This window comes from Phallusia mammillata, chromosome 4, assembly GCF_965637545.1.
Source record: "Phallusia mammillata chromosome 4, kaPhaMamm4.hap1.1, whole genome shotgun sequence".
NCBI lineage: Eukaryota > Metazoa > Chordata > Ascidiacea > Phlebobranchia > Ascidiidae > Phallusia > Phallusia mammillata.
The window spans coordinates 9,684,732-9,702,002 of record NC_137255.1 but is presented as its reverse complement, the minus strand read 5'-3'; the positions used below and the strand labels follow the sequence as shown (position 1 = coordinate 9,702,002).

The 17,271-nt window shown below is 37.4% G+C and overlaps 1 protein-coding gene and 2 long non-coding RNA genes across 3 annotated transcripts; 2 read left to right on the top strand and 1 right to left on the bottom strand.

Moving 5' to 3' along the window:
- Positions 1 to 1,666: 1,666 nt before the first annotated feature.
- Positions 1,667 to 3,154, top strand: LOC145225007 (uncharacterized). The gene is made up of 2 exons (XR_013859785.1): positions 1,667 to 2,141; positions 2,347 to 3,154. It is a non-coding gene; the product is annotated as an uncharacterized LOC145225007 (long non-coding RNA).
- Positions 3,155 to 5,157: 2,003 nt separating this feature from the next.
- On the bottom strand, positions 5,158 to 6,679 carry LOC145225005 (uncharacterized). The gene is made up of 2 exons (XR_013859781.1): positions 6,198 to 6,679; positions 5,158 to 5,974 (listed from the first exon to the last, which is right to left on the bottom strand). It is a non-coding gene; the product is annotated as an uncharacterized LOC145225005 (long non-coding RNA).
- Positions 6,680 to 13,608: 6,929 nt separating this feature from the next.
- On the top strand, positions 13,609 to 15,422 carry LOC145225003 (lactadherin-like). The gene is made up of 5 exons (XM_080091646.1): positions 13,609 to 13,668; positions 13,968 to 14,152; positions 14,217 to 14,686; positions 14,790 to 14,968; positions 15,038 to 15,422. The coding sequence occupies exons 3-5, from the start codon at positions 14,512 to 14,514 to the stop codon at positions 15,173 to 15,175; spliced, it is 492 nt and encodes a 163-aa protein (XP_079947772.1). The 5' UTR covers positions 13,609 to 13,668; positions 13,968 to 14,152; positions 14,217 to 14,511; the 3' UTR covers positions 15,176 to 15,422.
- Positions 15,423 to 17,271: the final 1,849 nt, after the last annotated feature.

Sequence of the window (17,271 nt, the reverse complement as noted above, 5' to 3'; positions counted from 1 at the left end):
GATTCTATTTGGTGTAGGTCAGGGTTATTCAACAGGGGCGATTTCGTCCACCCGGGGGGCGATAGTGACATTTTCGGGATTGGGGGGCGATTTTACTTCCGAGGGGGCGATTTCAAAATTACTGATTGTTTAAAAATATACAAGAATTGTGAGACTAGGCTGACTTACGAGCAAATTTTATTTGTCTTGCAAACAAACACCAGGCACATGGGGCGCATGAGCTTTTGCCTCCATTTGAATAAATTGCTTTTGGCGATTTGTTTGTACTTTTTGTGATCTCGAGAGCAAGGTTGGGCTGTTTATTTGGGCACAGGGGACGCTTTGTTAAGGCTATGTATGGTGACCGGCTATACCTTTTTAATATAACGGTAACGAGCTTTCCCTCAAACCTGTTTCACTTTTACACTTTCTATAGGTCTGCTAGCGCTTCAAAAACTGCGAAGTTTTTGTATCATCCTTAAATTTGATAAATCTAGTGTAAGTTATTAGTGTGGAAATTATAAGTTTCTCTTCTGCCGAGTAATGCCCCATTACTTTTAATCAAAATAACAAAAAATAGCTATTGTTTGCGCATAATCGTATGATGTTATCTTGTCTATGACGTCACAAACTTTGCTTGGATGCGTTAGAATTTCGTGAAATTGACCCTCAGTGTTGTTGTAGCAATTGAATTGGGTTTTAACTGTTAACATAAGCATTCGTTGGTGCTGGGTAAATCTAATTGCACGCAAATGCTCAAGAGTCAAGAACTTTAAAAAATAACAATATAATGGGGGCGATATTGAGCCAGTGCCCTAGCAAGGGGGCGATTTCGCCAAAATGGTTGAGGACCACTGGTTTCGGTGGTCAAAAATCCGTTTAAAATCACTGGATAAATACGCGATTAATGTATCGATTCGGGAATCCAGCCCGCCAAGTACTTCATTTTCCCATATCAGGCCCGCCGACTGGAGAAGTTGCCCGCACCTGGTATAACAGATACACAAGCATTCTACACATATAAAAACGTATACTTCAAATATACAGTAAATTGGACAACTTTATTGCAAAATCAAGCTCACCTTGTAAAAGCAACATTATTATTTTCTTCAGAGTTATAAATTTAGCGTTACGATCATAGGCGCCGAGTGGGCCACCGTGGATATTTTTGATTGCTTGTAGCGGTTTAGCACGAATTATCGTAAAAACTAAAACGATTTAGCTTTTCAATAAATGTGCTGGCGAAAAAGCAACAAAACGTGGCTTAAAACTGTAACCTGTTTTGGTTAGTGCTTTTATTATGACGTCAAACACACAATTGTTGCCAGTGAAGGTTAGGCTATTGGTTAGTTTACGTGATACAAAGCAATAACAACGTGACTAAACATTTTTAAATACTGCCAAACCAATTTTAAACGGTACAACCATAGATAACTTAATTCACTAGATGCGCAACTCGTCTGCCAACTAAATTTTTAAAAAAATCTCTCGGGTGAATTACAACATAGAACAAGATGTAACTTTTAATGTGTAGTTATGTTATGTTGATGTATTTTTTAAACATTTTTATTTTAACAAATCTAATTTAATTGCCATGAACGCGAATATATTGGTTTTGCCTTCCTTCAGACGTTGCACGCTTGAATGAACAAGTACACATTTCGTGTGCATTGGTAAGAACATACCACCCGATCCGTCTGGAAGTCCCCGATTAAAATCGGCTGTGTTACGCAGAATAATGCGTTTCTTATCGGGCGGGATTAGAATCTTTAGAACCTGTGTTATAACACAGCCCGATTGCGGACGGTTTTATCGGTAATGGCAGTGGAGCATTAAATTTGTTTTTTATTGGCAAATATTATTTTTGCTGTGATAATAATCGCGGGTAAATTGGGTTTATATCAAAATGGCAGTTAATTGTAAAACAGCAAGACAAAAACAAATGCATTCTAAGCTGTGAAATGAATATGTTAAACACTAAAATGAGCCAAGAATCAAGATTGAAGTACCTGATTGGCATCAAGGTTCTGGCAATAAAGCAATGCAAAGAGACCTTTCAGTGAGAAGAATTTCAAGTTCTTACCTTTATATGAAGCAAAGTGAGGACCAGCACACTTTCATGTGAGGGCTTGTAGATTGGATTTGAATTGAAATGATTCACAGTAAGTGGCTGCCTTGTTACTGCCCTTCTAAACTCAACTCTTTCTGTATTTGTGGCTGATGTTATTTTGAATTTTAGCACAGTTAAAACCCCCAATATTGAATATTAACTCTTGCTTATTGGTGACTAAACTCAAGCCTCTTTTGTTTAACCCATAATTGTCAAGTCAAATGAGCATACACTTTATCTTTATTTTTTTAATGCAGTTCACCATCCGGGAAAAATACTTAAAGCTTGAAAAAATCAACAGAAACATTCCATATCAAAAAAATTGAAGAAAGTCTTTCATTGCGGAAGAATATTGTCGACAAAAACAGCTCTCTCTTAAAGTGTCAGCAAAATCATTGATGTATACGATCTGTTACTTGCCTCACAGGAGAAAATTGTATGTCGAGATATGCACCACATACTTTAGTTTTACATGAATCAAATCGGAATATGTGTTATTTCTTTTGCACTGTTCTACCTGCCTGCAAGTTTATTTATTAGTTCTTATACCCAAATTAAGAATTTGTATTCAAACATTTGTAGGCGTTGATATTATTATGATTATGGTCTCATGTAAATTCTGAGAATGTTTTGCACTCTGATGTAGAATCGGACAGTAAACGTGATTCATCAGACATAAATTGAGAACCTCTAGTTTTGACCAGTAGTCTGCATGATAGCATGTTGCAACAATTGGGTGGTTTAACCTCATTTTTCACTTGATATCCGGTTTAATTTTCTTGATAATTCAGCAAATCATTACATTTTCAGCTGTACAATATTGTTTCACCTTTTTGTTTTATTTTAGTCTGTTTACTTAAAGATCCTTGTTTAGTATGTACTATGTACTTGTAAATGCAGGTTTTTAACTGACCAATCAACCAATTGCTGTGAATGTAATTATTTATTCTCTTCCCATTTATTTCTGCTTTCATATAACTATGGGACTCAACTTGAATATGTTGAAGTGTGGAAATTGGGTTCATAAGGTGCTTTTTCCATCAATAAAGTGTTGTCCTCACTGTGCATTTGGTGTTTCATCATTTTCATTAGTACAGGCTTTAACGTGTTTGAGACCACTAACGACTTGAGGTATATGGAAACGGTTTTTACACGCCAACTCTAAACAACATTCAGTAAACGCTTGCAAAATATCGTTAAAATCTGATCATAACGTCGAAAATGAGAGGCGTACATCGTAAGTGAATATCCGCTTTAAAAATGACATAACCGCTTTAAAAATGATTTTTGCGCTGTCGAATTATGTAGCCTATAAAAGCTCCAGATGACAAACGGTTTAAGGTAAACGCAAACGGTTTTTACAGGTCAACTCTAAAATACATCCAGTAAAGCCATACAAAATATCGTTTAAATCTAATCATAACCTCGAAAATGAGAGGCGTGCATCATAAGCGAACGCAGGACATGACCGCTTTAAAAATGATTTTTGCGCTGTCGAATTATGTAGCCTGTAAAAGCTCCAGATTTTAAACGGTTAAAGATAAACACAAACGGTTTTCACAGGTCAACTCTAAAATACATCCAGTAAAGGCATAGAAAATATCGTTTAAATCTGATCATAACCTCTTAACTGAGAGGCGTGCATCATAAGCGAATGCAGGGCATGACCGCTTTAATAATGATTTTTGCGCTGTGGAATTATGTAGCCTATAAAAGCTCCAGATGACAAACGGTTAAAGATAAACACAAACGGTTTTCACAGGTCAACTCTAAAATACATCCAGTAAAGGCATACAAAATATCATTTAAATCTGATCATAACCTCGTAAATGAGAGCCGTGCATCATAAGCGAATGCAGGGCGTGACCGCTGTAATATGATTTTTGCGCAGTCAACCAATGGTATACAAGCTCCAGATGTTAAACGGTTTAAGATAAACACAAACGGTTTTCACAGGTCAACTCTAAAATACATCCAGTAAAGGCATACAAAATGTCGTTTGAATATGACCATAACCTCGTAAATGAGAGGCGTGCATCATACGCGAACGCAGGGCATGACCGCTTCAAAAATGATTTTTGGGCAGTCGACCACTCTAGCCTATACAAGCTCCAGATTTTAAACGGTTTAAGATAAACACAAATGGTTTTCACAGGTCAACTCCAAAATGCAGCTAGTAAACGCATACAAAACATCGTTTAAATGTGATAATAACTTTAAACCGTTTAAAATCTGGAGCCTGTGCATCCTATATGGGTAGACCGCGCAAAAATCATTTTACAGCGGTCATGCCCTGCGTTCGCTTATGATGCACACCTCTCATTTACGAGGTTAAGATCAGATTCAAACGACATTTTGTATGCCTTTACTGGATGTATTTTAAAGTTGACCGGTGAAAACCGTTTGTGTTTATCTTAAACCGTTTAACATCTGGAGCTTGTATACCATTGGTTAACTGCGCAAAAATCATATTTAAAGCGGTCACGCCCTGCATTCGCTTATGATGCACGGCTCTCATTTACGAGGTTATGATCAGATTTAAACGATATTTTGTATGCCTGTACTGGATGTATTTTAGAGTTGACCTGTGAAAACTGTTTGTGTTTATCTTTAACCGTTTAACATCTGGAGCTTGTATACCATTGGTTGACTGCGCAAAAATCACATTTAAAGCGGTCACGCCCTGCATTCGCTTATGATGCACGCCTCTCATTTACGAGGTTATGATCAGATTTAAACGACATTTTGTATGCCTTTACTGGATGTATTTTAGAATTGACCTGTGAAAACCGTTTGTGTTTATCTTAAACCGTTTGTCATCTGGAGCTTTTACAGGCTACATAATTCGACAGCGCAAAAATCATTTTTAAAGCGGTCATGCCCTGCGTTCGCTTATGATGCACGTCTCTCATTTACGAGGTTATGATCAGATTTTAACGATATTTTGCAAGCGTTTACTGAATGTTGTTTAGAGTTGGCGTGTAAAAACCGTTTACATATACCTCAAGCCGTTAGTGGTCTCAAACACGTTAAAGCCTGTACTAATGAAAATGATGAAACACCAAATGCACAGTGAGGACAACACTTTATTGATGGAAAAAGCACCTTATGAACCCAATTTCCACACTTCAACATTTTCAAGTTGAGTCCCATAGTTATATGAAAGCAGAAATAAATGGGAAGAGAATAAATAATTACATTCACAGCAATTGGTTGATTGGTCAGTTAAAACCTGCATTTACAAGTACATAGTACATACTAAACAAGGATCTTTAAGTAAACAGACTAAAATAAAACAAAAAGGTGAAACAATATTGTACAGCTGAAAATGTAATGATTTGCTGAATTATCAAGAAAATTAAACCGGATATCATGTGAAAGATGAGGTTGAACCGCCCAATTGTTGCAACATGCTATCATGCAGACTACTGGTCAAAACTAGAGGTTCTCAATTTATGTCTGATGAATCACTTCACTGTCCGATTCTACATCAGAGTGCAAAACATTCTCAGAATTTACATGAGACCATAATCACCATGGAGGTAAAATAATATCAACACCTACAAATGTTTGAATACAAATTCTTAATTTGGGTATAAGAACTAATAAATAAACTTGCAGGCAGGTAGAACAGCGGAAAAGAAATAACACATATTCCGATTTGATTCATGTAAAACTAAAGTATGTGGTGCATATCTCGACATACAATTTTCTCCTGTGAGGCAAGTAACAGGTCGTATACATCAATGATTTTGCTGACACTTTAAGAGAGAGCTGTTTTTGTCGACAAAATTCTTCCGCAATGAAAGACTTTCTTCAATTTTTTTGATATGGAATGTTTCTGTTGATTTTTTCAAGCTTTAAGTATTTTTCCCGGATGGTGAACTGCAATAAAAAAATAAAGATAAAGTGTATGCTCATTTGACTTGACAATTATGGGTTAAACAAAAGAGGCTTGAGTTTAGTCACCAATAAGCAGTCTAAGTGTTATAAAACAGAGTTAATATTCAACATTGGGGGTTTTAACTGTGCTAAAACTCAAAATAACATCAGCCACAAATACAGAAAGAGTTGAGTTTAGAAAGGCAGTAACAAGGCAGCCACTTACTGTGAATCATTTCAATTCAAATCCAATCTACAAGCCCTCATATGACAGTGTGCTGGTCCTCACTTTGCTTCATATAAAGGTAAGAACTTGAAATTCTTCTCACTGAAGGGTCTCTTTGCATTGCTTCATTGCCAGAACCTTGATGCCAATCAGGTACTTCAATCTTGATTCTTGGCTCATTTTAGTGTTTAACATATTCATTTCACAGCTTAGAATGCATTTTTTTTTGTCTTGCTGTTTTACAATTAACTGCCATTTTGAAATAAAACCCAATTTACCTGCGATTATTATCACAGCAAAAATAATATTTGCCAATAAAAAACAAATTTAATGCTTCACTGCCATTACCGATAAAACCGTCCGCAATCGGGCTGTGTTATAACACAGGTTCTAAAGATTCTAATCCCGCCCGATAAGAAACGCATTATTCTGCGTAACACAGCCGATTTTAATCGGGGACTTCCAGACGGATCGGGTGAACATACACATATTTTGTCGTCTTGTCGATAGTTTTTTGAGCTGCGACGTTTAGTTCCTTAATAATATCATTAAAAAAATGGCAATTAACCTTATTTATGTAGCAAGTTTGGACTTTGAATTCGCTGAATTGGACAATTTGCATTATGTGTACCACCTTGCTACATATATGGGTTGCCATTATGGTGTCTGCATTTCTGGCCCCGTAGTCAATAAATCCAACTAAGTGGCCTTAGGCCTTCCTAGAATACCAATTTTCTTGACTACATGAAAATAATAAATTAAAAAAAAACATGAAAAAGTGCATAAATTGCTGCTGTTAACTAACTTTTCATCCACAGAGCATTGACTGCCGATTGGTTGATACCACATGCACCAGAGCCAATATTTTTAACAATCTACAGTGTTTTTTAGGATTGAGTGATGATATGTCAGTTCAAAAAATTATGTGTAAAATTGCAACTTATACCTGTACCACTGTAAAGTACGTGATGGTGGCAATATAAGAACACCACTGGTTCTGAGATGAGTATATGCTGCTGAAGCTCTAGCAAACAACTCAATTACCCAATGAACCACTTTAGGGTGGTACCGTCTCCGATTAATGGTCTTTGAAGCATTTTTACATTGCATTTTAAAAAAATGAGGCTTGCCACTCATTAGTGAGTGTTTTTGACTTTTAACCAAATCCTGCAGATGGGAAATGACACATTACTGTTCCAAAATTAAATGAGAAACATTTGGATCTGCATACCAAGATATCCTAATGAATTCGGTCATCCACTATTACCAATTCTTCTTCACTAGTTGCACTGGATTTCATTTGCTGCACGCTGTTGCGTTCCATTTTTTGCCATACTTTGCACACATTTTACACATTACCGGCTCTTTTTTTGTGTTACTGTGTTTGAATATTAGGTGATCTAGTTTTAAATGTGTTGCCATATCTACTGGCTACATTGCAGTGAGGTGAGCGAATTACGGTTGTGCCTGTCAGGGCGTTCCATGCTTGTATGACATGTTTGTTAATATTCTTGTTTTTCCTGCTTACTCCCATACAAAGTTTAAAGTTATCCAACTCCCCTGTAATGATGCAAAAAAAAAAACTAATGGTAAAAACTATCTTGTTTTAAAAGCAGGTGTTACACTTAAAAATGCATTTAAAGTTGATTTCCTCAATGGAGTAATACCCAAGGATAGTGGTTTAACTCACCATCCATAAAATGGAGCCCATTCAACCTCAACATTGCTTGAGATGCAAAGTCTACCACAAAAATTATAACATACAGAAACCCAGATTAATTCATAATAAACATAACTGTACCTTATGTATGCTTTAACAATTTTTGTTTTATATTGTTCTACCAAAAGGTATTTGCCTTTTCTATAAAATGACCACTTTTCTAAATGTTGTACAACTTGTTGTTTAAAATGAATTGTTAACTTAAGAATATGTACTAACTTTCAGCTGAGGACTTAATTGTTTAAAAGCTTTCTCAACACTTTTAACGCTGGTGTGTTTAACTTATGAAAGAATCTTTCTGTCAAATGGTGCTTTTCTGCTTGTCTTGGCCACAACAAATGATTTTAGCTGTAATAAACATTTATATGTTCATAGCCAATGTTACCAATTTTGTCCTGTACTGCTGTTTAGGAATTCTTTTGGATGGCAATGCACCAATTTTTAACTTTTTTCTGCAACCAATAATCAGCAGATCGCTTTTTTAAAGTGGTCTTCACATATGAATGCTCTAAAAGAATTGCTGTTTGATTTTGGCAACAGAAGTGGGTTAAAAGGAAATTAATATGACGTTTCTTTATGAAGCATGTATTATGTCTCCCGAAGTTGGGCCACGCAATGAGAGCACATATTTTTGTAAATTGCTGTAATGTTTCTTCATATCAGAGTGGCTTTGAAATTCAGGATTGCAAATTTTAAACAAAGATGTTTTGCCATTGGCTGGCACGGTGTGGCTAACCTAGCTATTACACAGAAATACAACTAAATCACAAATACGAGAATTTAGTCTTGTCCACGGTATATTTAACATAAAAAATCAATCAAACAAAAACGGTTAGTGATCCTTTTAAAACACAATAAACTTCTAAAAACGAATAAAATACACGAGATACATGACACTTACGTAACCTGCAAGTTTATTATCACTTCAATTCCAAAGTTATTTGACGTTTAATGCAAGAAATTGCGATTTTTGCCAATATCTTCACTCTTCACCCATTGCCCACCATTGTAAAGAATCCAATGTGTACTGGTTCATTCAAGCGTGACCTGTCTGAGCGATTTCGCCGAGTTGCGCATCTAGTGAATTAAGTTATCTATGGTACAACAGTGTGTTCCAAAATAAACAACATAATTTTTTTTAAATTTTGACGAACAGTCTATGGCAGTGTTTCTCAACCTGGGGGTCGCGACCCCCCAAGGGGTCGCCAAGCACTTTTGAGGGGTCGCGGAGACGTAACCGAACACGGAATACTTTATCTGTATCATAAAAACTTTCCCTATGACTTTTGTTTAGCATGTAGTAACTCACACGACCGTTTGATTTAGAACGGGCGCAACATTATTTGCGATTGTATACTTCTATAATTGCGGGTTTTGGTTTTTCTTAACATAAAAAAAACACGAAATAATGAAATAGTTAGTGAAAAATAGGGGTTTTCCGGAATACAGCAAAACGCCGAACTATTGCAGCCACGTTAAGATTGCAAATGTGTGATGAACACAATCAACACATGCTGGTAGTTAAACTTCTTGTGTGTGTGCGTATGTATAGGGGTCGCGTGGTGTTAGAAAATCTCTAAAGGGGGTCGCATAGTAAAAAAGGTTGAGAACCACTGGTCTATGGGAAGTTTTTTGGGGCTTTGAGTTTGAGTTCTGGCGGTTTCACGCATTTATGACGTCACACTTTACGTCCGCCACCTTGCATTTTTTTAAACTCGGCGCCTATGGTTACGATGCATAAATGACAAACAAAGTAATTTTTGGTGGTTCCGATTGCTTTATCTAAAGTTTGCAAAATCAAGAGAAAGAAACCGAAATGGCTGGAGGTCATTCTATAGTTACGCACGCGTGCTGTGTGGTTGTGCTGTTGACTCCTGGCAATAATACAACACAGTTCGGTGTACAAATCATCTCTGAACAGGTTACATTGAATCATAGTGATGTCCACTAATTATTATAAAATGACCAATCTTTTTCAAAAAATCTTATGTCAACTGTCAATTGTGCTAACAGGTGTTGCAGTGGGAATTTGCTTGTACATGCTTTCTTTCCCTGTTTTTAGTTTCCCCTTAGTGATCTGGCTTTATTTACTGTGACGTAATAAAGCGCCTGCCATGATTGGTGTGAAAACTTCCAATGTAATAATTCTTATGATGTGATTAGTTGTGCCATCTTGTGCTGACCACGTTTTACAGTTTCTTTCTGTGCAGTGAGCAGACTTTTTAGTAGTTGCATCTAATTTCGTTTTTATAGATATTCATTTCTAACATTACCTCAGCTATAAAACATGAATGCTAAAGTTGACTTAAAATGCTGGTGGGTACGTAATTGATTGTGTGTAATTGTATTAGTTAAATGTCACGATAAAATGTTTGTGTATGAGTTATAAAATATTAACTTTCTAAGCATGACATATTTCTTGCTTAAGTTTATCGGTCATTTTGTGTGTGTATATTACTAGGCGATTGTGACACCTTTTCTGTTCGCTTTAACAGAAAACCACTGCTGTACTGCAACCGTGAATAAATTTGTACTATCAAGCAGGCAGCGTTATTGCGTTCATAACAAATTAGGAAACCCCTAGTGCGGCGGTCGGTGCAGATTCAAGCTGCACAGATTTTTAAATAAATTCGGCCGCTTCAGGTGCTGATAACTACACTAGTTGGACCACAGTTGTCTATTGCAAAATATTTTTTACTTACAAAAGAGAGACAGAATATGTTTTACAGATAAACTAAAGTTTTATTTAGGCTTTATCAGTAGGTTACCATGTGCGTGCAATTTCTACCCTTTGCAAAGTCCTCTGTAGACAACTGGCAAACAACATATACCACAAGCGTTAGTACCCCACTTGAAAGATCATTTTCTCATTTGAACTTAAATTGTCTCGTTTAAAAACAAACAAAACTTGTAGTCGGTGCAAACTTTAGTTGTGTCAAGAACGACTCAAACAAGATACAGGTGTCACATTGTACGTAAGTGCAAGCTGTTTTCTCACGTTTGTCAAGCACGTAATGACATGCGTCATCACATTTCGCAACACGCAAACATAATTTCTATATACCCTGAAGCAGGCACCTCTGAAGTTACAGTATTTCTGCACAAACGTGACAAGAGTTATTTTGCTAATCCTGTTGATGAGCTAACCTTTGAAACGAGTATCTTCAAATAAAAAGGCGCAATAATCATTTTTGGTTTTGTAGTGCTTACACAAACAGGAAAATAAGCCGCATAAGAAATAGATTAAAAGTTTTTAAATTTAGCACACAATGTTATTGAATTTTGTGACCTTCATCTGTCTTTGTATGACATACGGTAAGTTTACTAAAAATGTTTAGCACACCGTTCGTTCTTTAAAATGCTCCATGCTCTAAATCAGGGGTCACCAAACTTTTTTCACTGCGGGCCGGATAAGTTTAATAATGATTCACGCGGGCCGGATAAGTTTAATAATGATTCACGCGGCGTCTTTCCAAACTTATCCCTCGAGGCGATTTTTATAGGGGACCAAGAGATGGTCTTTCTACAATCCTATTTAAAATCTGGTAATGCGACCGTTAAATTGTACAGTTGGTGTCATCTTACGAGCAATGCTTGTAGATTACGTCACAAGTGATTTTTTTTAGCAATTATTTGCGCACAATTAACACTTATAGTCTTGTTTGTGACGTAACAAACCGGTTTGGATCAATCTTGGGCGTTGTAATTCTATGAAACTATAGGTAATATCAATTCTACATATCGCGACAGGAAAACTTTCGTAAGGAGTAGATTAATTTTTGAATGTTACAAAGTTATCAATACGATTTGGCAAACCAAGAATGTGTTCGCGGGCCGGATGAAATGACCTCGGATCCGGCCCGCGGGCCGTAGTTTGGTGACCCCTGCTCTAAATAGTTCGGATGTACAGTGTTGGCAATAAATGATGATTAGCTCGAAGAAAATTTTAAAACTTATTTTGTATGTTGCTTTTCCTGTAGCAGGTTTAAGTTGAATATTATTTTCAAAAAGATGTGTTTTAAAAAATACACGACTGCATCATGTGTTATGCAATTATGTTTGGACGTTTTAGGTGTTTCAGTTCAGCACAATGAGACGTTGAACACGGTATTCATTGCTGAAGGAGACTCAAAAACAATTTACTGCGTTAATTCTACCCTGGTGATTGACGTCATCTACGCTGAATACGGAAGAAAACACCGAAACACCGTATGATCTTGTCATGTTGAATTACAAACAGCTTTGTAAAACCTTTGATAGCAATAAACAAGACACTTTAAACAAACTTTAGATATATGTTTTTCTAAATTAAAAAGTTAAGCTAAACAATACCAAAAGTTTATGTATACAAAACCTGTCCCCGACGTCATAGGTTAACATTTTTTTAATGTTATAATATCATGTTTGTATAGAGCTCTTCCGGCAAATGTAATTTTTTTTCCGACGTTTTCGACGTCCTATACAGGTCGTCTTCATCCGGGTAAATAACACTGAATGCGACTAGTACAGTGCACGATAAACAATAGAAAAAAAATGGAACGCAAGCACGTCACAACGCAACGAAAACACCGCGCGATAACGAATGATTGGGCCTCTAATCTTTAAGCAGGTGCCTGTAGCACGCTGAAAGCATCACGTCTGTTTTGATGTTCATTGTGTTGCCCCGTCGGTGAATATTCTCCCCGATATATATTAACTGACACTCGGCGCAGGGAATAGAATATACAACACCACGTTGTTCATAGGTGTTGATTGGATCTTTCGGGTGACTCAGTAGCTTGCGGAGAGTATTGGCAGGTTGGACGGCAACCGCTACGCCGACGTCACGCAACATGCGCCGTAGAATATCCGTCAGTTTCGGAAGTGTCACAAAACCCTCTGTTTTTGGATGGGTCACCTGTTTGGACAGTTGGGGTAGCCGTTATCTTTGAAGGCTTTGCGAACCTTTGCCAGTTCCGCCTCGTAGTCGTGGCTATGAGTGCACAAGCGTCGTGCCTGATTATTTAGGGAACGAACCACCCCTCTTTTCTGGTATGTGGGGTGATAAGATCGAAAATTGAGATACCTGCCGGTACTCGTTGGCTTGTGGTACACTCTCGAGTACAAGACACCGTCATCGGTTCTTCTTGATCTAAAAATGGAAGACCGATTGGAGTTCCATGGTAAACCGAATGCCTGGTTGCGCCTCGCTGAGATGCCGTAGAAATGCCTCAACCTTGTTCTTAACAATGACACAAAAAATGTCGTCAACATATCGCCGCCAGAATCTTGGTGGGTTGGTTAATGTTGATAAGGCTTTTTCCTCAACCGCTTCCATTGTCATGTTTGCGACAATCACAGAGACCGGGAAACCCATCGCTGTGCCTGCTGGTAAAAGCTTACCCTGAATGTCAAAAAAGGATTGCTCCAAGCAAATCCGCAGACCGTCCACAATATCCAACGGGGCCCATGTTGTTCTGTCTTTAAGGCTATAGTCGTTTGAAATCCGGGATGACGCGATGTCCATCGCCAATTCCACAGGAACACTTGTAAAAAGTGACACGACGTCATACGACACCATTACCTCTTCGTTGGACAGAGGCGGCAACTGTGCTATATCTTGAACAAACTTGGACGAGTTCGAAACAGTCCATTCTGCAATGCCCACGAGCGGAGAAATAACTTTCGCTAGGTACTTCGCAAGATTGTAGGTTGGAGTACCAACATACGAAACAATTGGTCGCAGAGGGATGCCTTCCTTGTGGATTTTTGGTAAGCCGTAGATGCGCGGGGCTGAGCCGTCCGTGCTATGCTCTGTGTGCAATTTCCCCACGAACTTATTAAGGACGCGTTCCTACTTACGTGTTGGATCACGCTTTAAACGCTTGTAAGTCAAAGTAAATAAAATTACATTTGCCAGAAGAGCTCTACAAACTTGATACTATGCCTGGCAGCAATAGGTTATAATATCATCTCGCACATCACGTCTTCGCCAACAGCGACTGTAAACGAAACAAAAGGCATAGGATTTGCACCACAATGTTTCCAATGTTCTCGTTTTATTCTCTTAGAGTTGGAAACAGCGAGGAGCGATGTCGAGTTCAAGGAGCAAACTTCCACATTGCCAAGAAATGCACCTACTTGAATCAGTGTGAGCTTACAGCGAGCGAAGAAATGTTTGGTAGCGAGGGATGTCCGACAGATGCGGAATGGAAATATATCTACGTTGTTTACGATTGTATTTCAGCCATACAAGGTTGTTAAAAATACACAAAAAAATTTATCGCATAAAGTGACTAATTTTTTTCGTTTATTTTTAGACCACACATGTGACTTCAAATCAGTCTGTGCGACAACACATGATCTTGACGGTAAAGTGTTACATCAATTAAGCATCATTTTTTATTTCATCGTGATCGCATGTTCCTAAAATAACCCACTCTTTATTGCAGAAAAATTTGGAAGCACTGATACCCCATTTTTTCAAGCCAACCGAGGTGAAAATTTTATCTGTCTGTTGATTGAGTCAAAATAAACAATACGGATTCTGTTGGTTTTCTACAAAAAGATTGGCCTTCTTCCGTTATTACAGTGTCTAGGTACAACTTAAAAACAATGTATTTTTCTATAGTTTCATTATGTAAGTTGGGACTAGCATCGGGTTACATTGCGGATGATGCTTTTTCTGCTTCGTCGAGGTATGGTACCAACGAATATCACGAAAAATATGGAAGGTTAGATCAACCGTACGTACCTGGAATCAACGCTGGTGGCTGGTGTGCAAAAACACGTGAGTAAAGTCATTGAACATTTAAAAATTGCTTATTCTTAAATGGATTTATTTAAAAGTTACAAATTTTGATGATATTTTTTGCACTGTTTTGTTGTTTTAGTTTCGGCTGGGCAGTGGATACAAGTGGATTTGAAAAGTAACACTAAAGTAACCGGCGTTATAACTCAAGGCAGAAATGGTGAAGGTCACCAGCAATGGGTGTCAAAGTATACCATCAGTTTCATGGGTCGTTTCGAAAATTACTGGAACTTTGTTACCGACTATGCGGACCAAGTGGTTGTAAGTTTTTATACTACCCACTGGAGAAAGAATATAAACAAAAGTTTTTCAAGGTAATTTAAATTTTAGATATTTAATGGAAACAGTGACAAAGATACAAAGGTGGTCAACATGTTTGAAAAACCTATTATGGCTGTGAAACTTCGTTTAGTTGTGGAGAACTGGGTGTCCCATATCTGCATGCGACATGAGTACCTGACATGCTGAACGAATTGCCAACATTTGTTTGAAATTTCCCACCGTGATTTGTAGGAAATTTTTCAACAAACTGATAATAATAAACCAATCGCCACATAGCATTTTGTTGGAAATTACGTCGATTTTATTTTTTTAAGTGTTTAATGAAATCTTTAGTTTAATAAGGCAAGTTTACTATAACTAGTTTCGGATGACAAGGTGAATTAAATGTTGTGTTGTTAATGAATAAAGTTGACATACAAAACGGCAACAATAGTTTCGCATTGTTGTGCAAACAAATAGAATTTATGCGAAAAGCGCTGAACTACTGTAGTTTAAAGTTTGTCCACTAAATGGCGATGTGGAGATTGGCGTAAATGTGTTAACCGAATGGTGCAGGGCGAGGGCAGGAACTTGGCCGAACGGTCTGGCGCGCCTGACCCACATACAGACATAAAAAACCTTGATCGGGATTCGTCCCCGGGAGAGTCCTGGGTTCGAACCCCGTAAAAAAAAAAAAAAAAAAAAAAATGGTGCAGGGCGCATGACCCATTTGCAAACATGAATAGACTGATCGAGATTCGTCTTCGAAAGCTTCTGTATAAAAATTTATAAAAATAAAAACAGAACGTATTAAGCATTAACTTAATCGGATACCGCTTAAATCATTCACCGGCAAAAACGTAAAGCAGGGAAAAACTGACCTAAACGTAATAGAATAGTCAGAACATAAGCGAGAAAAAGAATAAAAAAACAAAGCGTGGGGTTAATATAAACATGTTTTCAGCATGCTAAAAACAATTTATAAAAAAAAAACAATAAACTAAAGACAAACAAAGATCACAAAACTCTGGTGATTAACACAAATCAAGGTGGTAAAGTAACAACACAAAAATTATGGTAATATAACAACAACATTAAGGGTTAAATTTAGTGCAAATATTTTAATAGGTAAATCCAATAGCTATCGTATAGCGGAGGCATTAAAGACTTGTAGAGCAATACTAAAGAACCTATAAGCTTAAGTAATTTAAAATATGTAATAATTCTGAAGTTTAAATCAAGTGCATAAAATTCTATTCTATTTATTTGTTTCAAATAACACTTTTATTCCTGTGCACTCTCGCAAACAAAGTTCTGGAATGTAATGCACTTTCTTGATTTTTCCGGCTAAATCGTCATTACCTTATTATGAAAAGCATTTTAATTTCAAGAGATTGAGATTTAAACTTGTTGTCGCAACCGGTTCACTGAGCGCCACATATCCGAAATGCCTCAAAACCGGCTTTGTCAACTTCGGAACGTCTGTAAATACATTCATCGCCAAAGCACACATCATTTTATGCGTGTTGCCGTAAAACAAGCCCTGCTACGTTAAAGCAAACAAAACAACCTTCTGAAGACAACCAGTTAACCAAACCTATCAGTCAATCGGAGTACTTTAATGTACAGAAAAGTTTGTATGCGTGAAATGTGAACCCTTGTGCATTGTGCGTGACACTATTGGCTTCGAACGCCGCAGGGTAACAAAAACCAGTCTTTGATTGACTTCACATAACAGGGCAGGCGCTCTCAAATGCTGCAGTTAGAGCGTGACGAAAGAAACAGTTGACTGGACACGCAAAATAGACCTTGTACCACGCGGAAGGCATATGTATGATTCAACTTTCCGAATCAAAGTCTGTTGTTGGGCAGACCAGTGCAGCCACGAAAGCACTACTAATATAAAGTTTAGATGATGGCGATACCTACAGTAAAAGTGTATAGTATGTATTGTGTGTAGTTGCCAATACAATTTGGTGTGGTTAATTGCTATTCAGTTATCGTCAGCAAAACAACAAGACGTCGTTTGCTTGATGTGTATAATTGGATGTAAGGACAACCGCAGGGTACAGAATGAAGAAATTCACGCAAAATTTGCGTGTTCGTCATACCCTTGTGTTGGCCGTGTATGTAAAGGATAACCAGGCTGCAAAACGTGGTTGCGGTCATTGATAGTATAGTAATGCTGGAAAAACGCTTAAATGTATACAATGACGGGACAAATACGAACTGCAAACTGTTAATGAGTAAAATGTTGTCCCTTCAAAGGGTTTGCTGTGCAATATTGTTATAACGTGGGACCA

Bases quoted from the DNA above. Each gene is read 5' to 3' on its own strand.
- LOC145225003 (XM_080091646.1), top strand. From the start codon at position 14,512: ATGTATTTTTCTATAGTTTCATTATGTAAGTTGGGACTAGCATCGGGT. The intron at 14,687-14,789 runs GTGAGTAAAGTC...TTGTTGTTTTAG, and splicing joins TGGCTGGTGTGCAAAAACAC to TTTCGGCTGGGCAGTGGATA. The intron at 14,969-15,037 runs GTAAGTTTTTAT...TTTAAATTTTAG, and splicing joins ACTATGCGGACCAAGTGGTT to ATATTTAATGGAAACAGTGA.